This window comes from Archocentrus centrarchus, chromosome 10 (genome assembly GCF_007364275.1).
Source record: "Archocentrus centrarchus isolate MPI-CPG fArcCen1 chromosome 10, fArcCen1, whole genome shotgun sequence".
In the NCBI taxonomy this organism is placed as follows: Eukaryota; Metazoa; Chordata; class Actinopteri; order Cichliformes; family Cichlidae; genus Archocentrus; species Archocentrus centrarchus.
The window spans coordinates 16327600-16354148 of NC_044355.1; the positions used below are offsets into that span (position 1 = coordinate 16327600).

General features: G+C 42.5%; 2 protein-coding genes and 1 long non-coding RNA gene across 9 annotated transcripts; 2 read left to right on the forward strand and 1 right to left on the reverse strand.

Annotated features, from left to right (window-relative positions):
- Positions 1-759: 759 nt before the first annotated feature.
- Positions 760-4206, forward strand: LOC115786638 (uncharacterized). The gene is made up of 4 exons (XR_004020449.1): positions 760-855; positions 1231-1298; positions 2321-2364; positions 3705-4206. It is a non-coding gene; the product is annotated as an uncharacterized LOC115786638 (long non-coding RNA).
- A 2393-nt stretch (positions 4207-6599) lies between these two features.
- Positions 6600-25091, reverse strand: LOC115787509 (uncharacterized). Of its 6 annotated transcripts, XM_030740262.1 has the most exons (16): positions 24954-25091; positions 23885-23913; positions 23578-23621; positions 11303-11740; positions 10690-10764; positions 9726-10452; positions 9348-9580; positions 9059-9237; positions 8863-8956; positions 8417-8759; positions 8167-8284; positions 7984-8075; positions 7753-7867; positions 7393-7659; positions 7069-7245; positions 6600-6981 (listed from the first exon to the last, which is right to left on the reverse strand). In XM_030740262.1, exons 10-16 carry the CDS (start codon positions 8546-8548, stop codon positions 6779-6781), a joined length of 1104 nt encoding a protein of 367 aa, XP_030596122.1. In that variant the 5' UTR covers positions 8549-8759; positions 8863-8956; positions 9059-9237; positions 9348-9580; positions 9726-10452; positions 10690-10764; positions 11303-11740; positions 23578-23621; positions 23885-23913; positions 24954-25091; the 3' UTR covers positions 6600-6778. The 6 variants fall into 6 exon arrangements, with proteins under 6 accessions (XP_030596122.1, XP_030596120.1, XP_030596121.1 ...); XM_030740260.1 differs by lacking the exons at positions 23578-23621; positions 23885-23913; positions 24954-25091 and adding an exon at positions 12504-12539; XM_030740261.1 differs by lacking the exons at positions 23578-23621; positions 23885-23913; positions 24954-25091 and having other exon boundaries at positions 9726-9827; positions 10088-10452; positions 11303-11931.
- Positions 21372-23290, forward strand: LOC115787510 (uncharacterized). Of its 2 annotated transcripts, none has more exons than XM_030740265.1 (2): positions 21372-22885; positions 23129-23290. In XM_030740265.1, exon 1 carries the CDS (start codon positions 21502-21504, stop codon positions 22498-22500), a length of 999 nt encoding a protein of 332 aa, XP_030596125.1. In that variant the 5' UTR covers positions 21372-21501; the 3' UTR covers positions 22501-22885; positions 23129-23290. The 2 variants fall into 2 exon arrangements, with proteins under 2 accessions (XP_030596125.1, XP_030596126.1); XM_030740266.1 differs by having other exon boundaries at positions 21372-22712.
- Positions 25092-26549: the final 1458 nt, after the last annotated feature.

Consider the following 26549-nt stretch of genomic DNA (forward strand, 5'->3'; position numbering starts at 1 on the left):
GAAGAGTTTTTACCCACAAGCCATCCGTCTGCTCAACTCTGAGCCCTAACTGGACTATTATTGCACAATGTAAATATAATCTATAATTCCATGTAAAAGTGTGTATAGTGTATAGTATATAGAGTATAGTGTATAATGTGAATTACTGACTTTATTTTTATTCTTCTTATTTATATGTGTGTGTATATATGGTTGCAGGTACAAAATACATTTCACTGTGCATTGTACTGTGTATAACTGTGCATGTGACAAATAAACACTCTTATCTTATCAGTTAAGTTTGACTTATATAACAGCATTTCACAAAAAGCTGTCTCAAGGTGCTTTATGAGCCTGTACTGACTGTTAGATATGAGCACTTTTCTTTGAGATTTACAGATTTTTATGAAAGTAAATGTGTTTCATAGGATCCTCCACACCAGTGCAACCTGACATCCCCACAGAACAGCAGTGTGTGGAGCCCAGGAATGCTGCTGAAGAGCAGCCTGAGATGACCACCAAGGAGCATTGTGCCAATGAGCAGGCAGAGACACTCATCAATAAGCATCCAGAGACCCTCACTGACAAGCAGGCAGAGAGCATCACTGAGGAGGATCCAACGATGCTGTCAGACGAGCAGGCAGAGAGTATTTTTGTACTTAATCTTGTTCCGGTCTCTCCTTCCAGTCCATGCTCCCAGTCTTTCCAAAAAAAAGAAGAGAGAGAGAAGCACTTCTCCAACAATCTCCACCACCTCTCCAAAACATGTTACAGCCACAGAGCGACCATCTTTGCAGTCTTTTCATCCACCTGCTTGCCGTGACATCTCCCAGTCTTTAAGTCAGGGTGGCCCAAGTGCAAAAAAGGGGAGAAAGGGTAAGTTTTCTTTTGCATGGTATGTCTTAACATTACATTGTTCATTCCTAAATGAACTTGCAGAAAATTAGGCGTGTCTTGGCTGTGTTTGAGAACTTACAAACCAGTACACAGTATTTTATGCACTAGTTATTCATCTGTAATTTGGTTGCCTCTCTAAAATGGTTCATGTCAATCCCTGACTTAAGTTAAGAGGACTTTGTACATCCACTGGATTTGATTGAGAAAATTAAAAACTTACTTTGAGAAAAATGCTCAAATATGCAAGTCAACTCACAAATTTTCACTTGAGTGAAATGTCTTTGTCATATTTTGTGTTCAGTATATACAGAAATCATGGCTCTTAGTTAAACTTTTCCTTTTTCATTTCTGAAGGTTGTCGAAAATGTAGCAGGCAGAAGATCTTCAAGTTTGAAGTGATCACTGGGAACAGAATAAATGAGGTAATATACAGCCGTTTTAAGTTTGTTTTTTAATTGGCTGTTTACAATACATTTGTCTCAAGTTGTTTTCACACATGCACTCCAGCCATGAACTTTGCTGGTCATCACCTGGAGGATTTGCACGTTAGAATTCAAGTGTGTTATTGAGAGCAGTGTAGGGAAATGTCCAATGTGTTTGCATTTGGAGAGTGTATTTCATGTGTATGTTGTCAAACAATTCAGCCAAAATAGGCACAGCCGTTGTGTGCCTGCATGTAAAGAGCATTTGTTGCTCTGCAGCAAAAATCTACATGGCTAACACAGAGATGGCTGTGTCTCATTGAGGGCTCATAGTTTTCTCTGTAATCAGGCTGCCCTCAGTTTGTCTTGTTGACAAACATACACACAAATATACTTTATAGATAGATGCTGACCAACTGTGTCTCAGTTTCTGTGAAAATTGATGTGGCGACTACTGTTGTTACAAGTGTGTAAATGGAGACAGCTTTTGGGATGAATCTTTATTATGTCACTGTACTGTCACTGTCTACTTCAGAGTAGAAGTTCATAATAATGTTTTGGTAAAAGCCAGATTTTTGTCCATTGTGATGTAGTATTTGTAGTTGTTAGAACACGGTGGACAAACTGCTGTAGTATGAAAAAGTTCAACTTCAAACAGTGTCATCACCTGATTCTTCTTTCACCGTCCAAAATTCATGTCTGAAAATGTGTTTTGTGATTCACTGGGTGTAGCTCAGGAGGTTAAGGAGGCCACCTGCTAATCTGGAGGTTGATTCCTGGCTGCTCCAGTCTGCATGCCAAAGTATCCTTGGGCAAGATACTGAACCCCAAGTTTCTCTCCAATGCAACTGTTGGAGTATGAATGTGTGTGAATGAGGCATGTTGTATGAAGTGCTCTGAGTGCTGAACATAAAATAGAAAAGGCTATAAGAAGCAGTCCATTTACCATTCAGAGCTTTTTAAAGACACCTAATATATGCTCACCAATGATTAAGCTAAAATTCTTCTTTTCTTCTGTCTAGGGGAAAGCAGAATTGAAAGTGCGTTGGGTCCCCTGCTCTTTTTGGTAAGAAGTAGTTGATATTGAATTCACTGATGTTGAATTCACTATTTGCATTTACAGGCTTTTCAGGGGGCAGTAATTAAAATTGGGTTTTATTTTTCCTCCCATCTAAATTTTTGGAGAAATGCGCTAAAGTATTTTGTGAAAATTTCCTCCCGTCATTGTGGAATCATAACTGTATTACACAACAAGTAATGTATTGATACACTTTTATTATGATATTGGTAGCTGAGAGTGTTTCTTGGAACTGTGGGGGAAATACCTGCAGTGTGTCACTTGGATGGAGTAGTGTTGGGAATCATTCTGGCAGGACTGTGCTGTGAGCACGAGAGCACTCAGAGCAATAATAGGAAATAAAATGAGGACTGTGGAGAGCAGATGTTCATGTCTGACAAAGATTTCTGTGTGAACACACCTGAAATGGTTAAGAAGTGGAAGTATTCAAATTCTTTATAAAAGAATTACTAATATCACACTGAAAGTTTTCAGTGGTTTACATTCTCTTTTTAGCATTATTATAGTGTGAGAACAGTGCATCTCTAAAAAGTGGAAACAAAGAGCTCAGAAAAATATCTTCTTTTTGTCTCTTTGGTGCCGTTAACAGAAAATCACTGAGGAAGCAGAATTTCGCAACATACAGCAGAACACAGGTAGCACAGTGGGGTGGTGGTTAGCACTACTGCCTCACAGTTAGAATGACATCTAGGTCTGGGTTTTATTCCACCTTGGCCCAGGCCCCTCTGTGTGGAGTTTGCATGTTCTCCCTGTGTCTGCGTGGGTTTCCTCCCACAGTCCAAAGACCTGCATTTGAGGTTAGGTCAATTGATCACCCTAAATTGCCCATAGGTGTAAATGGTTGTCTGTCTCTCTGTGTTGGCCCTGCGACAGGCTGGCGACCTGTACAGAGTGCACCCTGCCTTTCACTCTATGTGAACTAGGATAAGCTCCAGCCCCCCCCCCGACCCTGAACAGGATAAGCGGAATAGAGTGGATGGACAGCAGAACACTTCAACCTTTATAATTGTCAAAAAGAAAAAATCACATTTGGAGAAACTTTGTTTTAACTTCACAGAAAGGACATGAAGAAAAGTTAAACTGAAAAGCAGGAACTAAGGCTGTCATACAAATACTAATGAGTGCACCATTTCAGTCTGAGGTGTAGTGGAGTAGAAGTAGAAAAGAGCTATAAAATTTAAGTCATAATTTTAGTGCAGTACTTAAGTAAATCTATTTTTATTATATCCTACTGCTTGGTTTAAGCAAAATCTCTATGTGCATAAAGTAACTCCGAACCTGATTTTAAATGTCTTGGTGTTCTTTTGTTCCAAAATTATATTTTTCAGTGGCAAAATCTGGGATGACACGTGGGAGCCTGCCAGTCAGTTTCACCATCACTTTGCCGTGTCCGAAGTGCCGCCTCCTTCAGCCAGCGAACAGCTCTCTGGATGATATTTTGCTGGTAGTTTTTTCTTTTTTTCTTTTTTCATGTTACAATCAAGTTTGGATATCCATATCTGCAAACTGTATTTGTGTACTCTTTCCTGGGAACATTGTCAAAAATCTGTGGAACCAAAGATCCACACGTGTAGATACCACATTGGTTTATGCTGTTCATTGAAAAGATGCGTTCTTTTTAAGTGGTTTGATTGTTACAAATGTCTGACATGTATTTATACTTGTTTAAATGCTTTTTGTTTTATGAAAAATTCATTGTCCTCTGTGTTGGTACTGACAGTAATTTTTCTGGAATCTGATGTTAAATGCTTTAATTGTACAGCACCTTTTTTTTGTTGTGTAGCCAAGTCTTTGCAACAATAATAGGGGGGTATAATTCACAAAATGAATATCCTGTTGTGTTCAGTATGACATCAAACTAGCAACAAAGCCCATAAACTCATCACTCTGTTTCCTTTATTTCTCAAAGGAAGGTGGTATTGTAACCTTGTGTTTTGTTTGTTTGTAGTTGCATGAAGTCTGATGTGAATTGTATATTAACTATTATCACTGCAAATAAACTTTTTAAAAAGTTCATTGAGATGTGAGAACTTGAAATGTTTTTCATGCTGATGTTCAATAATTTTTCCATTATAACTTAGATTACAAATTAGGATTCCATGAGACATACCTGGAGCAGCACAGTGGTGTGGTGGTTAGCACTGTTGCCTCACAGTAGGGAGGTCCTGGGTTTGAATTCACCATCTTGCCAGTGCCTTTATGTGTGGAGTTTGCATGTTCTCCCCAAGTCCAAAGACATGCAGTTACTGGGGTTAGGTAAATTGGTGGTTCTAAATTGCCCATAAGTAAGAATGATTGTCTCTGTGTTAACCCTGTGACAAACTGGTGACCTGTACAGGTTGTACCCTGCCTCTTGTTCTATGACTGCTGGGATAGGCTCCTTCCCTGCCACAACCTTGAAAAGGAGAATGTATGAACATGGATGGAAGAAATACCTTCAGCCACATATTCTTTGGGAATGTTCTAACATTTAATAACCAATAAAAAAAATGACTTCATAGAGTTGGTGGCATTTGGATTCAATTATGAGAATGTTAGAAAATATTGTGTACAACTTGAATGACTCTATGTTAACTAGGGTCTGTGCGGTAACGGTTTTATTAATGAACTGATATAACAAAAATCAAAGCTTATTTTCAACAATATAGAAATACATCTAGGTCAAAGCTACTTTCAGCTGCTCCCTTGTCACAAGGGGTCACCACAGTGGATAGCGCTGCATGTTAGATTTGGCTTTTGTTTTTTTAACAGTAGAAACCCTTCCTGACACAACACCAAAGCAACGTACATCCTCCTAGGATCAAAAAGGGGGCCTTTTGCTTGTGAGGCAAATGTGTAAACCAATAAAGTAACAAGCTTAAATTGCAATTAGCCTGATAGTTCAACAGTCAGACGTGCAGGACTCAGAGGAAGTGGCTGTCCAGAGGTTCAATATTCAGACCAACAGCAGATGTGATCCATCACCAGCAAAGAAGCAGTTTTCTGCATGCTGTCTGTTATTTGTCAAGTACTGGATGTTCTCTTCCATTTCTGTGTGTGACTTCCTGTACTTTTCATTCACTGTCCAGCTTAATACGGTTTGTGTGGATTGTCCTGAATGGGTGTGATCAGCTCCAAATTTCATGAAAGTATTTGGACTGAAGCAAAGTGAAGAAGATTTTATGTTGAAGGATCAATCTTCCAGATGTTTTTCATTATCATGCACAACATATTCAACTTCAGATCATAATAGTGGTAGCCACTGAAGTAAATAGCTTTGAATATATAAATGTTTCTGGGGTTGACTATTGAACATTTGAAATAAAGGCCAACTCATGGCAGACAATAAATATAATTCATCCATTTGGCAAAGAAAATATTTCATTGTACCACCAGCAATTAATTTCAAGTTTGAATGTGTCTTTGTTCTATACCATTCAGAACATTTTGTCCGTTGTTATCTAGTCTGATTAGTCTGAAGTTAAATCAGTCCTCTATGGTCGAACTGTGCCTAACCCTAACCCTAACCCTGTACTGTGAGAATGGCATTTTTGGATTCTTAGTTGCTGGCTGTCAGATGACAAAGTGAATTACACTGTGTTAGAGAGATGAACTATCTTGTGTGGGCTGGAATGTTGAATAACTTATGTTTGAAAAAAATCAATGGAAAAATCCTTCTTTAACAAATTTAAGAAGTACCAGTATGTTCTGAGACTGATTTTCACATATTACATTTTCAGCTGTTTCACATTAAGTCTGTTTATCATTACATAATTTATAGATCACAGTGACTCCAAAAAAATCTCAACATGCCTTCATGCTTCAAAAAATGTCTCTAGTTTACATTTCTGTACTGCTGTGCATCAGTGTTGGCATTGCATCACCAATTAATTTAAAATTGAGGACTTTCCTGAAATGTTCACACTGCAAAGCATCCAGCAGGCAAGACTGGACCTTTTGGTGAGCCACTTTTAGGCCCTGGGCCACATGTTTGACATTTCTGAATAAAAAAATAAAATAGGAGGTTTATACTTTTATGAACAGCAGCTTTATATGAATACACACAATTTCACATAATGATGACCTCTACGAGTACTCCATGAAAACATCACAATGACCGTTCTTTTTCAGATTAATTTTATTGTTTTGATACATAATCAACAAACACATTAACATCATACAAACAAAATCACCACATTTTAGTATGAATAAAATGACAGGTTGTTCCATTACTACACCTTGTTGGCCTAGTAACCACTGGATCAATTAAGATAAATAAACAGGAACATATATGGTGGAAAAAAATATGTCCAAAAGTACATTTGTGGGTGAGGTATGTCTATACCTACCCGGGTCCCCTGCAGTACACCCACTAAGTTTGAAGTGGATGGAAGTTTGAAGACAAACATATTTCAGATGTTGATTACTGACTGTCATCAGAAAATTCAGAGTCACTATTGAACTCATCATATGAAGCATGATCAAAGGTGATGACCTCTGCTCCAGACAAAGCTTGCAGATAACACTCTCTCGCATGCAGCTTGACTTGTTTGACGTTCTCTCGCTTTCTGAGGATGATGCTCTGTAGACCGTTCACACCCTCCTCACTCAGGCCACAAGACAAACCTCAAAAGTTGAACACAAAAAAATTCACATTAGTTTCTTTACAAACAGTTAGTACTGTGTATGCTTATGCATTACTTAAATACATACCTTTCACTGTATCACTGGAAAGCAGGCAGTACAGCTCTTTCAGAGTATGATCATGAGCTGAAAGAGATTTCCAGTGATGGTCCATCTCTTTAACAAGAATCTTCTTTTCCTCCTCAAGTCTCTTTACTGCCATGATGACATCAAATGCCCTTCTCTTTGTTCGAAGACTGACAGAGTCTGAAATACATTTATAACAAAGTTATAACTACAGATCAATTCACAAAGAACCTCTGAAGTCATTTGCGGTTTTAGGCTGAAATCTGAAGCATCTGAGTTCATTCTCTGTCAGATAAGTTGGAAGTAATCAAATACTGGCATACATACCACTGTGTGGTCGCTGCCACGGCCAAGCTTTGTCACCAGACAGGATTTCTTCCAAATGCAGAGTTTCTGTGTCAGGAACCATTCTGTTGTACTTTTCCACAGCAGAAGTCAAGATGCCTTTCTCCTCTCTGATCTTGCGGCGAATCTTGGCACGGGCTTTGTTTCCATCAGTTTCTTTATATAGTCGTTGGCATCGCCTCTTGATACTCGCTACCAGCACTTCAATTCTGCTCACTAAGGCATCACCATCACCTGTGCTTGTTGTTGCTGCAGCGTAGAAAAAAGAGGTGTGTTGTACTTAACTTAAAGTAACAGCAATTTCATCTATTTCATCTATTTTTCAAACATTTTTGTGCTCACCTTCTGCCCACTCTTTTACATCACTGACCCAGTCATCCAGTTGACTGTCAGTCACTGACAACTGGACTTTTAAGGACTCCAGGTTCTGCAGCTGGCTTTGAAGAGCTTTTGTGGTCTACATCGCCAATTTGATATATTAAAGAAAAACATTAAACATGTTTAAACTACATCTCCAAATCTTTAGAACAGAGAAAAATTAAGCATCTAAAACTACATCACGGGTAGCATTACCTTCTGATATCGGTGGGTCAGAGAGGTGGCCAAGTTATCTAACTTTTGGCGATTCCAGCGCATGGCCATAAGAGTCAGCATGTCTCTCCGTCCTGAGGAAAAAAAAAAAGAGAAAATTTTATGTTTCTATTTTCCTTTATGGTAGGTGCTTAAGCTTAAGATCAAACCAGTGCATATTTTCACCTGCTTTGGACATATGCTTTGTGGTAACTGCAATCCTTGAGAGAAAAGCATTGCACTGCTCTACCTCCTCCCCTAGTGTCAAACCAGCCCCATCCTGATATGCTCCACTCCATTTCACCTGGATAAAAGTGCGAACACACACAGAGACAGACAGACAGACACACACACACATGAAATGATGAAAAGGTGTTGATGTTGCTGTGCAAGTGCTCATAAAAAGTGATTCTGTGCCTATGTCAGAATTCCTCACCTCACATTTGAAATCGTGAGCTTTGGCATGAAATACGGAAAGAAATGGCTTCATGTTTAGAAGGTGCTGAAGCTCTGGACAGCTTTTTGTTACTCTTTCAAGATACGGCCAATACTTGCAGGTCACATCCATACAAAAAAAGTGATTTGCTGATTGGCCAGCTTTTGTTGCAGGTACAAGGGATAAGCAAAAATTTCACCCCTGTACATATTTAGAGCACTGAGCAGCACTCCATGCCTACACACTGCAAGCTCCAGTTACTTTCCTCCATCTTGCTGCTGGATCTTTGGGAGGTCTCTCTGGCTGCTGACCACTCCCCTCCACAAACACCTCTTCCAGAGACCTAAATGCAATAAAATGGCTGATGACATTGGTCCACATTATCTCTTTAGTAGGGGGTTAGGGGTCACTGTAATTCTGTATGTAATTATGGTCTGTAATCTTACATGTCTGCTCGTGTTGTGTATGTAGTCCACAAATCTTGCCACGTCTTCATCCTTTGCTATGAAGATGTCTTCGAAGATGGCCTGCTCCTCAGATCTGAACAAAAGATAAGTACAGTTTATGGTGTCTCACAGTCCAAAGTTAGTCACATTTTTTTAATGATGCAAACACTGTAACAATATACATATTTTCCCATACTTAGCTGCATTCTTGAAACGGTAATGCTTGCGATTTCCATCCACTGAAACTGCAAGCATATCTGGGGTGCACGCATGACATGTGAAGGGATCCTCCTTTAAAATGTTATCTAAGTCATATCTCACAGCTTCCCACTCAAAAAAGCTTTTCTGAAAGCTGTCCGCTGAGATCTTCCCCATCTGTTTTAAAATTAACAATATCAACAGTAAAAAATATGCCATAAGTGGCTTTTGGATACCCAATAAAACAGAAGAACCATACTGTAGGATAGATAAGTAAAGGTACTCACACGACCAAAACGGACAGTTCGTTGATCCAGCATTTTTTAAAATGCTTGGCAGGAGAGTCCTGGTGCTGCCATCTTCATTTCTTCAAATGAAAAGAAGACATCTGTGGCATAAACAGTAGAAAAGTGAAGGGTAGCAGGCCAGTAATCACTTCGATTTAGTTGGTCTACTCCAGAGGTCCAAGAAGCTTGGCATGCCTCACACCTCAGTTCCGGCATGCTGAGATCGCAACGTCCTAGAAAAATGAAAAAACTCATGACTCCAGTGTAAAAGGTTATTATTTTAGGGAGAGAGCTTATTTATGCCTGACAAAATACTCAATAGTATGTGACAAACTTGTAAGAGTTTATAGGTGTGTGAATAAATAAAGTTCTACCTACCATTTATTGTGATCACAGCAACAGCCTTTCCTGGTTTGATCCTCAAAGACTCTGGTGGACATCCACAGATACTGGCTGGACTCTCCACAGGTACAAGTCTTGCTGAAGAAATTAACAAATGTGTTGTATATGAATTAACACAAGTTGTATCAACTAGGATATGTGCCTTTCTTGAGAACATTAAAACACTTAACAGCCATCATAGAGTAGACTGCTAAAAATGTACCTGAGAGCCAAGGAAGCTGAGCGACAGCCCAAATATTTAAAAAAAAACAAGAGAGTGAGGGGAATGTTTAAGCAGTAAAAATAACGAGCTTAGTCACAACCCAAAACTTACCACCATGGCAAAGAGTCTTATTTACAATGTAAGTCGTTGGAGGCAATGGCTGGAAGAATCCAGCAGTCATAGCATCTCTGTTGTGAAGGACATGTCTGGTGTGCATGATGACATCACATGTGGCACAAAAGAAGGGGAGTGGTAGACAGTCACGACAACGAAGCACAGCTGGATTGCTCCCACACTGCTGGCATGTGTGTGCTAACACGCTTTCTCGAGCCGCCATGGTATTCACCAGACGGGGTCTTTCTGCCCTCCAACTCTCTGAAAAGAGACTTTTTCGTGTGCTCCAGTTCAAGGAAGCCAGAAGAGGAGCTCTTGGTGGAGGTGTTTCATGCTGATCACTTGAAGCATCACTCAGTGAGCTCTGGAGTTCTTGTAGAAAACACTCTGTTAAACAAACAATACTTTTTTATTGTAGTTTATTTCAGTTGCAGAGTGTATTGTATAGAGTAGACGTGGAACTAAAATGTAATGGTTGAATTGATAAAAATTCTTGTAAATTTGTATTAAAATAAAAACATTAAATTTATGTCCTAGCTCAGTGTCTGATATTTTTGTACAGAAACAAGTACAAATATGTGAGCATACAGCTTTGATTTACTGGAGCCACAATAAAATACATACCAACAGTCTCTGGAGCAAAGGCCGCCTCACAGTGAGTGTTATTAACAGTAGGACTGTCCTTCTGCCTGTGGGCAGCTGTAATAAACATCAAAAGTGTATCAAAAATACAAATCAATCCACTTTCATAACACAGAGGCCCCATTCCCATTCAGTGTCTATACCTGCTTGCTATGTGATGACTGTAATGCTGTGTCAAAAAATTATAACTAATTGATGATTTAGTTTTATTTTTAAAAAATTTACAATGCTTTGAAGATGCAAAGCATCTTTGTGTTGGGAGACTTTATAAATCATCTTCAGTTATGACAGCTGGTGTGATTATTTCAAGGCATATCAATAAATTTGACCCAAAATCTTTGTGTGGCGGTAACAGTCAAGTACATTATGTCACTGCATTAACATGACAGCCACATTTGCTAAGAGAGGTGTTACCTTTCATGAGCTCATTCTGTAGTTTATGCATACTTATTTATACTTAAGTTTGGATCAAAAACTTAATTATCGTGAATTTACTTTTTGTGCCAAAACAATGAAATGACTGGTTCAAACCCTAATTTATTGATATGTGTCTACACAATCGATATCTTCCAATGATCTATGAAAAAGTACTGACCCTTATGTGGCTGGTGCCTGGTTGATCTTGGCCTCAAATACAGCTCATTTCCATCCTTGTCTCGCTTTCTCCACCTCACTGTTGGTTAGGTGTCTTCACTGGTACTGGAGCTTCCTCTTGCTTCAGTTCATCAAGCAAGTCATCAAGATGTTGAAGCTCATCAGTTATTTCATGCTGATCAGTCTCATTATCCAGGATCATTAAAGGATCTTGGATTTTCAAATCACTCATAGTGATCGACAGAAAAAGCAAATACACAAAAACATTCACAAGTAACAGAGACAGAAACAGAGACAGGGACAACAGAAGGACTGACAAATAAGAGCAGCGACAGCAGTGAGGACAGAGAAACGAGACAGCCGTGGCTCTTAAAAGTGCCTTTGGGTGTTTTTCACAAACAGGAAGTAGGAAAGGATATTAAACTAGTGTCTGAGGTACCTGTTGAGGGAAAAAAGCATTCAGAATAGAAACAGCTTGCTTTTCAGTGTTCTCTTGATCGGTGTTGCCACACTGGGAGATTTTCTGGACTATTGGCTGGCAAAGACAGGTGGAGAGGATTTTGGGTGTTCTTTCCCAAGTTTGTCCTGCTTTTAAATTCAACAAGTAGGAAAACTGCATAAATCAATATGTACATTCAATTCTTATTGATCTGAACACACCCAGTCACTCAGCTGGCAAACTGTCAAAGCTTGATGCAGTTTAACAAGTTAGATTATATCTACTTACTGCCCACTGATGTTTTACAGTGGGCTCTTGGTCAGCTGTTTATTTACTGTGTAATACTGAAAAGTTACAAATCAAAGTATGAATGAACCTGTATACATTATACATCTGGACAGATTTGATGCATCAACCCAATGTGGCAACACTGATCTGCATTAAACTCCTTAAACTTTACAAACTTTGCTGTGATGTAGGTAACGAAGCATGCATGAGCAAACCCTCCCTGTGACTGTACCTGGATGATTACCTGTAAGAAGTAAGCCAAACGTGAACTTGATAGGCTAACAGCCGCTACCTTAGCTAGCTTACCGCAAATGTACTGTGGCAAGATATATTTTTAAATGTCTTAAATTATTCACTATCCCACAAAATTGCTCCCCTTCACTCCTAAAAATGCTAACAAGAAATTTGTGAGCTGACACTTTCGGGTTCTTTTGTGTTTTATATAAAATCTCTACAGGTGTGTGTTTTCACTCACCGAGCGCTCTTGTAATGGTCGCATACGATGACGTCAGTGACACGGATTTGAAATAAAAAAAAATAAAAAAAAATACGTTAATCGGCATAATCTTAGATGAACACTGCACATGTTTTGGCCCACATTAAAGTTGTCCTTATTTATTTATTTATTAATTTTTGGTACAGCTCCAAAAGCTGGATTGTCTAAATCAGAGATGGTAAATGACTGCATAAATCCACAGGATGAAATATGTTCAAACTGAAGCGGAATGAATGAACCCGTTAGGAATTCACAGATATGCCAACCGGGAAAGTCATCGTAGCACATTTTATAGGTACTATTGAAAAATAAAGGGAGCCAGTGTCTGACATTACCCAGCATGCATCGCCTCTTCCATCAACGAAATAACAGGTACAAGCGTTATAGTCTGTAATTATATGCTGTAATTTTGCATCATTGTAGTTGTTTACATTACATAGTTTATTGTAGTCATTAGAGGCCTCTATAATGTGATTTTGGAACCATCTAAATATACGGCAAACGGGCTCTCCCTCTGTATTCTCATGTTGTCAATTATCAACGCGGGGGGAGCTCTATAGCACTCAATGAGGGCACCCTGCGCGTTGATTAACGACGCGAGGGGGGTACCCAGCGCGTTTAGGAGTGACGCAGAGGGACCCTGCCCATATGTGACGAGTACGGAGTGTTGGCTCGGAGAGCTAGCTTTACGGCCTCTGTACACAACCTACTTAAGTGGCTGACCATTTATGCTTGTGTAGCTGGATTGTGTATGTTAATTACCTTGCGGTCCCATGCTGGTGTGCCGACTGGGACTTTTTGGTCTTGAAAGTTGAAATTGAGGTTGTTGAGCATTTATTGGAACACTCTTAGAACAGATGTGTTGTTTGATGACACAAGTTTTGTGTTATTCCCACGTAGACACATATTGTGTTGTTTTCTACACAGTATGTGTTGACTGGTCTAAATGCTGGGACACACATATCATGTGTTAAACCACCGACCAATCACATTGCTTCTTTAACTCCTACTTGCCCGCCTAGTTTTCTTTTTAATTCCTTTTGAAAATGGACGCGGTAACTGTCACGGCAATTTCAACAAAGAAGGAAAACTAAGGTAAGTGTATTTTATACTTGAAATTACAGTCGCCACAAGAAAGTAAAACGACACAGGGATTGTATTTGTTGATGTGAAGCTTAATTTTTTTTTGGTTAGACAAGTTTTCACCATTACTGCTGAATGTAATGTTAGCGTTGACCACCGTTTAGGTTTTCGGTAGTTAAGCATAACTAAGAAGGAGACTTGATCATTCTGCTATACATATCATCATGCTATCACCCCATGTTACATGCATGCTCGACATGTTTAGTATGTAACGCTTATGTGAGGCCGGAGCAGCCTAGCTAATTTAACATGACAAACTTGTTTGCATATATAGATTAGCTAAGAAAAACTTAAAGGCTTAGAGAAAGTGGAAATCATGCTAACCGTTTAGTAGGCTTGGCTTTCTCTTTAAACACCCCAACAAATGCGGCTATGACTGAGCTAGTCTGGCCTACTTAACCATTCTTGAGTTACCCCAGTTATATCTTTACACTGACAGAAGGATTTGAAACTGCATGGTGACTATGCTGAAACGAAGTTGATCCCATATTTATTTTAGCTTTATTTCAGTCACATTTCTGCTGCAGCAAGTGTCTTAAAAGCTTTTTGTGAAACGATGTTGTTTTAGCAACGTGCCCAATTCAGGGGCGGGCTGGGGTTGAAATTCAACAGCGGGATGTTCGTGCCCCTGCCTCCATTCAGAATTCTGTTATTTGTGGTGTTACAGAAACCATAGGCTTGAATACTATATCTTAAATGAATCGTATGGATGCTGGAAATCCTTAAAATGCTTGGATTTTAATGTTGTATTTTCAAGGTTTGAAAAGTGCTTAAATTTTGGATATAGTAGTGCTTGAAAGTGCTTAAAATTGTAATTGCTTTTTAAAATAAAATTGACTTAATAGTTCACTTATGAAACAGAAACAAAATGCATTGGAAAGTCTAAAATTGAAATTTCTCCACCTGGTCTGCACGTCTGCATGTGACCTGTCAGTTTGTTTGTGAGCCCGCCCCTCCCCCGAAGACAGACAGCTGCCATTTTGATGAGTGTTGGCTGGAAAATTGTGGATAGATGAGTGTGGAATTATAATTAGGTCAGAAGTCACTCGTGAGAGAAAACAATATACGCAAATGTCGTTCCGCGAGCGCAGGTTTTCAACAACGTGTGTGTGCGCGCGGCTGCAGGTTCACCTTGTTGTGAGGAGCATTCAGCAGCAGTCAGCAATAGTGCTGTAAGCCCAGGGGTAAAAACCGGTATGCTGGCCATTTTTGCACCTCAGACTTTGAGGGTTTTAAACACTGAGTATCGTGGGACAGGGAAAAAGCAGCTACCTGTTGCTACAGACCCAGCTACTGTCCCTCAGGCTTGGAGTGTAACAAATCCAGTATTAATCCTGTTTTATTTTATTATTTAAAAAAACCCATTTGTACCTACAGTTATTTAACCTTTGTTTGAAAATGGGGTTAAACAATTTTATCTTAGAGGTTTCTGCACTGCAGAGTTGTTACTCCAGAGAGAAGTAGCTGTTTTAGTATACAAATTATACAGATTTATTCTATCTTTTGTCAAAATTACTGAATTTTTTTTCTCTATTTTTCAGCAAATGGATGCTACAATGAAGAAAATCCTTGCAACAATTTTTCTTGATGATAAACGGTATCTTTTGTCGAGTTATTATTACACAATAGGCACTCTTGCACCTGACAAAGTATGAAAAACTAAAACTGACGAAAACTAAACTAAAACTAAGCATAAAACCAAATATAAAAACTAATGCTCTGAAAACTACCAAAAACTCTCTCTCTCTATATATATATATCTATATATATATATATATAGAGAGAGAGAGAGAGAGAGAGTGTCCCTCCCATGACAGTTTATCATCCTTGGTCTTAATTAACTGTGTCTGAGTATTGTTCTTTTTCTGTTTGGATCATATCCATTGGGCTTTTGTTTGGACTCATCCTTCTCCCCCTCTGTGTCTATTGTATTACTGTGTCATCTGTAGGTTCTTTTTTTTTTTTGCAACCTGGTAATCTTCCTCCTTTCTTTCCTGCATTTGGATCCTCATTTTAACTGATTCTAAATCACAAAAACAATAAATTTAAATATATCATGAAGGTATAAATTCAATCAGCAATATAGCGACTGACTGCAGAAATTTGATGAACTCTATGCACTATGCACCTCAGCATGTGCTTCTGCTGACCCCAGTCTGTTATTTTATATATTTATTGTAACAAAGGGCTGATCCTAGATCAGCCTTCAATTGCACCGGAACCCAGCTGATGAGGGAGCGCTGCGCTGCGCAGCATTGTGTGAGCTGTAGCATTGTCGGGAGGAGAAGAAGAGTGGCTGGAGAGTGCTAGTATTGTGATCGCTATTGTTTGGACCTGTGTGATTGTAGGTAGTTTCTGGCTTGACATTAATCCCTGTGTGCGTTCAATAACAAGTGAGTATTCGTCCAAGTACTCTGTGTAGCTGTAGTAAGTGTTCGCATTTGTAATTAGTTAATAATCGCCTTATCGCGGCTGCATTTTTTACCGCGAGTGCAACGTAGTTTGTGTAATGGCGGACCTAGCTGTCCAGATAGCGATCACAAGTCATGTGAATATTTGTATATTTGTCAGTACTATTATTATTATTCCTGTGTCTTTGTTTGTTGCAATGTATAGAGATGGCCTTGTTCCAGCTGTTCTAATTACATGTATGGAGGCTAAAGCTGTTAATTCATTTAAGCTACACCATGCTAACCATGACTAGGCTGAATTATGTTACAAGCTAAGCTGCATGTGTGAGCTTATGTATTGTGGTGATGAGAACTTATCAGTCCATGGCTAGTTATGTTTATATTTCTGTTTCTTTCAGAACCACACACATACCCACACACTCATAGCAAATATCCTGTTGTATCATTCCATCAATCCCACAATAAATCTTCAGTGACAAAGCTCTGGACTGTGCATTCTAATCGATGCCCCTCAGTGGCCACCTCTACAGCTGAACTCAGTCAGTTAGCGAATGTCCCACAGAACATTTGGAGGCCCCAGCGAGGATTCCTTTTATTGTGGTTACTGAGGATTGCCAGAGATGTCCCAAGACCAGCAAACACATTATTATGCAGCGGGTGCCCGCCCACGACGCATGACGCGGCAACCAGCCTGGATGGAAGAATATGTAGTCTCCCTCCCAGAACAACAAGTGGCCTTCAGCCCCCCGGATGCAGCTTACCTGTCCCCGCGTCAGCCACCCTGTCGTAGCCTGAAAGGAACACCGGAGAGACCCGCCAGGATGACGCCTCTCGCCTCTTTACCAGTCGAGTATGCTGATTCGGATGCTCAGCTTGGAGCAGGCACAAACCATTGGCATGTGTCGGATGAGGCAGACCCCCTTTTCCAGAGCATGCCTATTACACCACAGCCAAAGCAGGATTCAGGAGCTACACCAGAAGTCCTTAATGCTCTTCACCAACTGATGGAGGAGAATCAGAGAATGCAAAGGCAGATGCTGCAACTGCAGCGGCGACTTGACGAGAGAGCATCACCGGTCCCGCAACCACACATGGTCTCGCTTACCTATTCTCAGCAAATAGAGCAGGCAGCTTCCCTGCTACACCCATTGCAGCAGCATGATGGCATGGACCAGATCCCACCACTGCCTCCACCTCCACCAGCAACAGCTGGAGATATGCCACCTCCGGGAGGTGACGGCATCTGGCCAAAGCCACCACCTCCAGTAACAGATGACCCACTGCCACCTCTGGGGCAAGATGTGATTACAGAACTCACAGAGCTGCTGAGGGACTTAAAGACAAAGCAACAGGTGCCACACCCAGAGCCACACCCCGTACCAAAGCCACGAACCCCCGACTACTGCCAGCCTCACGTACCAGCAGAGAGGGAGTCAGACTTCGGCATCCATCAGCGTGAGTTAGTCTACCGTGGTCCAAAACCCACTATCCCTCTATTTACTAAAGGGGACCCGAGGGAATTTGCCAGGCTCAAGGTTGCCTTGGAGAATCTGTTGCCAGAGGACGCCACAGAGCGCTTCAAGTACCAGATTCTTGTCGACCACTTGAAGTATGAGGAGGCCCTTCTCATCGCAGATTCGTACACAAGCTCCTCCTATCCTTACACAGAGACAATGGCAAGCCTTATTGAGCATTACGGGCAGCCACACCAACTTGCTCTCAAAAGGATTGCAGACCTGATGGAAGCCCCAAGTGTGGCACGGGGTGATGTCAGTGGCTTCAAGCGGTTTGCACTGAAAGTCAGAGCATTAGTGGGCATGCTGGATCAGCTGGGGGACAGTGGACAGACAGAGCTCCGCTGCGGATCCCACGTCACCCGACTCCTCTCCAAGCTGTCTCCAGACATGCGGGCAGAATTCAAGAGGTTCTTGTATCCCATGCGCATCACCATCCCCAGCCTCCTGCACTTCTCTGATTGGCTCAACTACGAGCTGAAGATCCAGGAGACAGTGTATGAGTCCCTGCATCGCGAGGACAAGAACAGCGCGGGGTCCAAGCCCGAGCGACGTCGTGATAGCAAAGGGGGAAAGAGCATCAGTGTTCTGCTTGCTGCTGATCAGCCCGAGAGTACCCCCACGGCAGCAAAGCTACCTGCTGGAGCCCAGCGAGCCAATAGAACGGCGTACTGCCCCTATTGCAACAATAATCAGCACTTTCTCGACCAATGTGCTAACTTTTCACAGCTCACAGTGGACCAGAGAACAGCGTGGATCAAGACGAACAGGAGATGCTGGCGATGCGGTCGCCTGCACCAAGCTGCTCAGTGCCGTCTGAAGATGCTGTGTGAGAAATGCAAAGGGAGACACCTGCAAGCATTGCATGAGGTGAATGCCAAGCCTCAAACGGAGAACACTGCGTGCCTTGTTAGCACAACCAATGAAATCCTATACCTTGATCGGCGATCAGGATGCAGCCAAGTACTGCTGAAGGTCAGCAAGGTGCTGCTACGCAACGGTCCCCTGGCCATTGAGACCTATGCCATCCTTGACGATGGATCAGAGCGGACCATAATCCTCCCGGAGGCAACACAAAGGCTCAAACTGAGAGGTGAAGCCGAAGACCTGGCTCTTCGGACCGTGCGGCAGGACCTTCAAGTGATACACGGCGCCGCAGTGTCGTTCTCCCTCTCACCCACTGATCAGCCAAAAAGGTCCTTCAAGATAAACAGAGCATTCACAGCGGACCAACTGGGACTGGCGGAGCACACCCACCCTGTGAAAGCCCTTCAGAGAAGGCATAAACACTTACGAGGCCTTCCCCTCCAAGCATTGAACAGGGTGCGCCCTCTACTGCTAATCGGATCTGACTACACTCATCTCATCACACCTGTGGAGCAGGTGCGCCTGGGTCCTCCAGGAGCTCCAGCTGCAGTGAAGACACGGCTTGGCTGGACCCTGCAGGGGCCAACCAAGCACATCAAGCAGCAGTCCATCACACAGCAGTGTCTGCAGCTCTCCACTCTCTCCCCGACGGCTGAGCTCCTTCACAGTGTGGAGAGACTGTGGCAATTAGATGTCCTTCCCTACAAGAATGAGCGGCTAGTCACACGTTCCAGGCAGGACCAGGACGCTGTCCACCTGCTAGAGACAAAGACTGTTCGCGTCAATGTCGACGGTATCCAGCGCTATGCCACTCCCCTTCTCAGAGTGAAGGACATGCCACAACTTAAAGCACCTAAGGAGGCAGTACTAGCCAGTCTCCGCAGCACAGAGAGACGCCTGCGGAGAGACCCTGACAAAGCCGCGGCATATTGTGCGGAGATAGACAAGCTTGAGAAAGCCGGTTATGCCAAGAAGGTGCCAGAAGAGGAGCTGGAAGGGGCAGCTGAATCCTGGTTCATCCCACACCACATGGTAACCCATAACGGGAAGAACCGGATCGTGTTTAACTGCTCCTATGTGTACAAGGGAGACAATCTTAATGAGCTGCTGTTGCCAGGCCCCCCGCTGAGTGTAAGCTTATTAGGAGTCCTCCTGCGCTTCAGGGAACACATAGTCGCGGTCAGCAGCGATATTCAAGGTATGTTTCATCAGGTGAGGTTGCTCCCTGAGGACAAGCCATTGCTCCGCTTCTTGTGGCGAAACCTGAAGACAGAGAAACCACCCAGCATGTATGTATGGCAAGTCCTTCCATTTGGCACAACCTGCAGCCCCTGTTGTGCCACATTTGCACTGCAGAAGCACGTGTTCGACCACAGCCAGCCAGGCGAGGATGTCCGCGTATCCATAGAGCGGTCATTCTATGTAGACAACTGCCTGCAGAGCTTCTGCTCTGTTGAAGAAGCCCAACACCTGGTTGACAAGCTCAAGGCATTGCTAGCGATGGGTGGATTTGTGCTGCGCCAGTGGGCCAGCAACATGCCTGCGGTCATCAGTCACCTCCCAAAGGAAGCCAGATCGGAGAGCAATGAGCTGTGGCTCACGGAGTCCGACACCGACCCTCAAGAACTGGCCCTGGGGCTTCGCTGGCTCTGTAGCTCGGACACCATGGGGTACAAGTATCGGATACCGGATCACCCCACACCTACTCTGCGGAACATCTATAGAGTCCTCGCCCGTCTGTATGACCCTCTGGGCTTTATTGTCCCTTTCACGACACGGGCCAAAGTCTTAGTACAGCGGTTGTGGGACAAACACAGAGACTGGGATGACCCCTCCCTACCTGATGATGTGCTGCAACCCTGGTTGGCATGGGAGGAGGAATTGCAGGATCTCTCCCACATTTCACTGCCCCGCTGTTACGTCAGCCCAGGAATGGACAGCCCCCGCTGTCATCGAGACCTGCACATCTTCGCAGATGCTTCAGAGAAAGCCTATGGCTCAGTAGCTTATTTGCGAGCAGAGAGCCTAGATGGCTATGTGGAAGTGGCTTTCCTGTCAGCGAGGTCTAGAGTTGCGCCAAAGAAACAGCTGTCAATGCCGAGACTTGAACTGTGTGCCGCACTAACTGCTGCTCAGTTAGCCTCACTGCTGCAGAGAGAGCTGACTGGGCCCATCCGCAACATCATTCTATGGACTGACTCCACTACAGTCCTCACATGGCTCAAGTCTGACTCCTGTCGATACAAGGTATTTATCGGCACCCGAGTTGCCGAAATCCAGGAGCTTACTGATGCCCAGGCCTGGAGGTATGTGGACTCAGCCAACAACCCAGCTGACGACATCACTCGGGGGAAGACGCTGCTAGAGCTGGCCAGTGACAGCAGGTGGAGGCATGGGCCAGCCTTCCTGCAACAGGTAACAAACCTTTGGCCGGCACAGCCTGCGGCTGTAGTAGGAGAGGCCGAGGATGTGGCGGAGCTGCGAAGGCCAACTGTCTGCTGCCTCACTACATCAGTAACAACCTCACTGGGGCCTGATACTGATCAGTGCTCCTCCTTTGGGGAATTGACTGAGGCTGTAGCTCGAGCCCTGCATGGGGCAGTTGCAGACCAGGCATGTCTGTCTGCCGAAGACTACAGGGAAGCTGAGAGAGAGGTGCTTAGAAGGGCCCAGCAGGACAGTTTCCCTGAGGAACTGGACCTACTGAGGGCTGGCAAGCCAGTGCCAGCCACCAGTAGGCTCCGCTGTCTTGCCCCAGAGTATGATGAGACAGTGCAGCTGATTCGTGTTGGAGGGCGTCTTCGCCGCAGTGACCAGCTGGACCTAGATGCCATCCACCCAGTGGTCCTAGACCCCCGGCACAGAGTGTCTCAGCTCCTCATCCATGATACTGACAGGAGCCTGCACCATCCTGGAGCAGAACGGTTGTTTGCAGAGCTACGTCGCAAATATTGGATTCTGCAGGGTCGCGAAGCAGTCAAGCGGCATCAGCGTTCCTGCCCTGACTGTCAGAGGTGGAGAGCTAATCCATCTGTGCCAAGAATGGCCGACCTGCCACCGGCGAGACTGCGGCTAATGAAACCCCCCTTCTTCTCCACAGGTGTGGACTGTTTTGGGCCCTTGACAGTGCAGGTGGGCCGTCGTCATGAGAAAAGATGGGGCATTCTGTTTAAGTGCCTAACAACACGAGCCGTGCACTTAGATGTCCTGTCTGGACTCGACACCGACTCCTTCCTTATGGCTCTTCGCAGATTCATTGCCCGAAGAGGAAAACCGGCTGAGCTCTTGTCGGACCAGGGGACAAATTTTCGCGGAGGGGAACGAGAGCTGAAAGATGCTTTCAAGGCAATGCACCCCACCCTCCAGGATCATCTGGCCAAATACCAGATCCAGTTCCAGTTCAACCCACCAAATGCACCACACTTCGGGGGCATATGGGAAAGAGAAGTAAGGTCGGTGAAGGCTGCCTTGTACGCCACCATCCGGCCTCAGCCTATCCCAGAGGAAGTCCTCCGGACAGTGCTAATTGAGATTGAGGGGATTTTAAACTCCAAACCTCTCGGCTATGTCTCCACAGATGTGGCTGATGTGGATCCTGTGACCCCCAATCTCCTCCTCATGGGGCGGCCGGACCCATCACTGCCACAGGCAGTCTACACTGACACAGAAATGCTTAGCCGCCGCCGCTGGAGACACACCCAGGTGTTGGCAGACCAGTTCTGGACCCATTTCATCCGCCACTACCTTTCTACTCTTCAGCCACGCTCCAAGTGGCACAAAGATACCTCCCAACTGAAACTAGGAACCATCGTGATGGTAGTGGATCCCCAGCTCCCTCGGGCCCTGTGGCCACTTGGCCGGGTCACAGAGGTCATCCCAGGGACAGATGGAAGAGTCAGGACAGCTGTGGTCCAGGTCAAGGACAAGACCTATACGAGGCCTGTGGCGCGCCTCATCGCCCTCCCAGACATCCCAGACATGGACCCGATCAGCCCTTTGTCAAGTGACAAATTTGATAGTACAAATTTGGGGCGGCTGTAACAAAGGGCTGATCCTAGATCAGCCTTCAATTGCACCGGAACCCAGCTGATGAGGGAGCGCTGCGCTGCGCAGCATTGTGTGAGCTGTAGCATTGTCGGGAGGAGAAGAAGAGTGGCTGGAGAGTGCTAGTATTGTGATCGCTATTGTTTGGACCTGTGTGATTGTAGGTAGTTTCTGGCTTGACATTAATCCCTGTGTGCGTTCAATAACAAGTGAGTATTCGTCCAAGTACTCTGTGTAGCTGTAGTAAGTGTTCGCATTTGTAATTAGTTAATAATCGCCTTATCGCGGCTGCATTTTTTACCGCGAGTGCAACGTAGTTTGTGTAATGGCGGACCTAGCTGTCCAGATAGCGATCACAAGTCATGTGAATATTTGTATATTTGTCAGTACTATTATTATTATTCCTGTGTCTTTGTTTGTTGCAATGTATAGAGATGGCCTTGTTCCAGCTGTTCTAATTACATGTATGGAGGCTAAAGCTGTTAATTCATTTAAGCTACACCATGCTAACCATGACTAGGCTGAATTATGTTACAAGCTAAGCTGCATGTGTGAGCTTATGTATTGTGGTGATGAGAACTTATCAGTCCATGGCTAGTTATGTTTATATTTCTGTTTCTTTCAGAACCACACACATACCCACACACTCATAGCAAATATCCTGTTGTATCATTCCATCAATCCCACAATAAATCTTCAGTGACAAAGCTCTGGACTGTGCATTCTAATCGATGCCCCTCAGTGGCCACCTCTACAGCTGAACTCAGTCAGTTAGCGAATGTCCCACAGAACATTTATCAAAACAGTTAAAGTGGTCATTAGGTTACAATGTATTACCAATCATGCAATTATAAGCCAGAGTCTTTCAAGGTTAATAGATATTAACCCAGTCAAGTTAGGGTTTGTCATAAAATACATATAAATTTGCAAACTTATTGAGTTATATTCTCACAAATGTAGCTACATTTGCTACACAAATGTAGGCTACATTTTCTATTTGGTGATGCATAACAGATTTGAACTTCATTTATTCACCAGCACAGCTGTTATGAAAGATAAGAAGGAAAATGTGACCTGCATTATCCACAAGCTGGTTTTCGTTGAGGAGGTGCAGATATCTAAGGAGGGAAAACATTTAAATGTAGAGCTTGATATTAAGCACACTGAAAACACAGCTGACAATGCATTTGTATGACATTTTAAAACTATTAGGGTACAGATTTATAGTATTCTGTTAAACTGGCATTCACACATTCAGGGACAAATTAGACTACTTGATGTTAAAAGTGCCCAGTTAGAGAAGAAGGTGGAAAGAAGGCTGGGTAAGAGGTTAAAAAGTACACTTTAAACTTCTATGCTGTCTACACAGACAGTAAGGTACCTCTCATTGATGCAGCTGTAGTGTTCCCTCTGCAGATAAACAAAAGAAATAGTCACTGACGAGCCTGGTAACTCTTGTGAACAACAAGTTAATAGAGGACAATTGGCAAATAAAAGTCCTGGAAAATGTGTTCAGTGCTACAGTAGAAGTACTTATAAAGATTTGATATGAGAATTAGCCGCTTACAGTCATACTGGTCTACACTAGTGACTACTAGGTAACATCGGGACGTTTGTTTTCTTTCAGTATGCCTGATTTAATAACTTTTCAATGTAATTTTTGGTCTCAGACTATGTACAGACTAGGTGGGGGTCCCTGAGAACTTAAGCATAACACTATGGACTTTGGATAGAAATAATATTACTAACAGGTGTTGTTCCAAAAAGTGATTGTCTGCCTAAAAGTGATTGCCAGAAAATGATTGCCCATATTTAAACTGTTGTAAATGACTTGCTGACCTATAATCTGTGAAAAATATGTCAAACATTTCTCTCGTGAATGATATCAAGTCATTTTGAGTAAGAAACAACATTTCTGTCACAAGGTAGAAGCTGCAATCAGTTTTTGGCAGCGACTTTTATATATTCTTTATTTATCAGGGTAAAAACTGCGATTGGCCAGATTTTTAAAGATATATGTGGCCAAGAGGGCAGCACAAATCAGAACAAATATGACATTACACTCTATAAAGATATTTTAAGTGACCAAAGAGAACTGGATTTATTATAATGTACATGCAATAATGCAGAGTCATAAATATACTTGAATAACAGGTCATTTCTTAATTTTATATCTAAGCCCTTCATAAATCCTATTGACTACACTCTATTCACCAATATGAGCAAATACATTACACATAAAAGCACATAGAAACATCAAAAATCACTTTCTGGCAGACGATCACTTTTTGGCACAACACCGGGATGTGTGGCTAGGTTTGATGATATTTCCAGCACAGGAAACATGCACTGACTCTTGCTACCTCTTGCTAAGTTTTTACTCATAAGTTAGCAAGAGTTAGCATGCACTGACTCTTGCTAACTTATGAGTAAAAACTTAGCTAACTTACTTTAATGTCTGTAAACGAAGCACCGATTTCTGTGGTCCCGTATGTTACCATGGCCGGTGGCCCAGTGTTTATGTTCATGTATAGTTCTGTTATTATGGTGTCTGTCTCCCCATACTGATGTGCTGTCCTTAGGTGTTTAGTCTGGGTGTCAAGTTATTTCCTGTTTTATTTTGGTAGGTTCCTGGTCTGTGTGCTTTGGGTTTAGTTTGTCTTGTACTTCCCTCCCAGCTGTTTTCCATTTGTTCATTACCTTCTGTGTATTTAAGTCTTGTGTTTCCCATGCTCCTTGTCGCGTCGTTGATGTTATTGTGCCTGCGTGTGACGTTATTGTGCCTGCGTGTGACGTTATTGTGCCTGCGTGTTCCTGTGTTCCCCGTGTCTTCCCTTCGTCTCCCTTACATAAATAAATACCTTTAAGTTATGCCTTTCTCTGGAGTCCCTCGTGTTTGCCCTTCCTCGCCTGTTTCCTCCCCGGCCATGACATAATGTTGCTGGAACTGTTGTCATTGAACAATTAAGAGTGCATTGCCAACCGCTTCCGCTCACTCGCTGGACTTCCAGCTCTTACTCTGAAATTAGACTGAGCTATAAAAATTAAAAAAAAAACCGCAAAGGAAGAGGCGGGCACAACTACGATAACTTTCACAGAGAGGGGATCATGGAGGGGATCATTTGTGTGATGGACTGGCTACTACCGGAATATTTAAATATTCAAATTGAATCTTAATTTCATATCGTAGCCTATTGGGAATCTCCCAGCATGCTCTTGGACAGTGTTTGGAGACGAGCCTTTACTAGAGAGCTGTAGAGCTTTAGCCACGAAATCGTAAATTAAACATTATTGTATGTCAAATTACATGGAAAGGAGTAAATGAAACATGCATGTATATTCCTAAAATGATATTTTCTATATTAGTAGAAATGGTATTTGATTTTACACTAACTATACTGCAAACCCTTGACTAATTTTGATCCATTGTTGCAAAGCTTGTTTGTTGTGTTTGGTACGCATACAATACGTTTATTAATGGATGGCAAACTGATCAAAGGAAAACAGCTATAATTTAGGGGGCTTATGAGTTTTCTTTTATTTAAAAAAAAAAAGAAAAGGATAACAGCAGGGTAATAATTCAAACAGTCATAATTTTTAAACCAAACTGAAATAAAACCCTTCAGTCACATGAATCTCGGTGATACTAATAATTATATTTCCATGATGGATGTCATTTTTTTTTTATAAGCTGAGTGAAATTTTAAATATTTTAAAAAATATATATATACATTTTTCTTAGCCTGTCTGGCTGTGATGTGGTTAAACGTGCTGTGACATTTTAACCAGTAGATGGCGCCTTTTACTTAGCACTTCTGCCTATAGAAAGACTGCAACAGTTATGAATGACTGGCAAATGCAGTGTCTTAATGGTGTAGTATTTCGTCACTATGTGTTCATATGTGTTTCTTTTGTCCTCATTGTAATATTTTCTGGAAAATCTAACATTGTAAAGGCACAACAGTCTAGCTCCTTTTCCTAGGTGGATTTCTGCTCAAGCATTGATGACGTTCTGCATGCACTGCATCACGGTTAATGAAATCCAA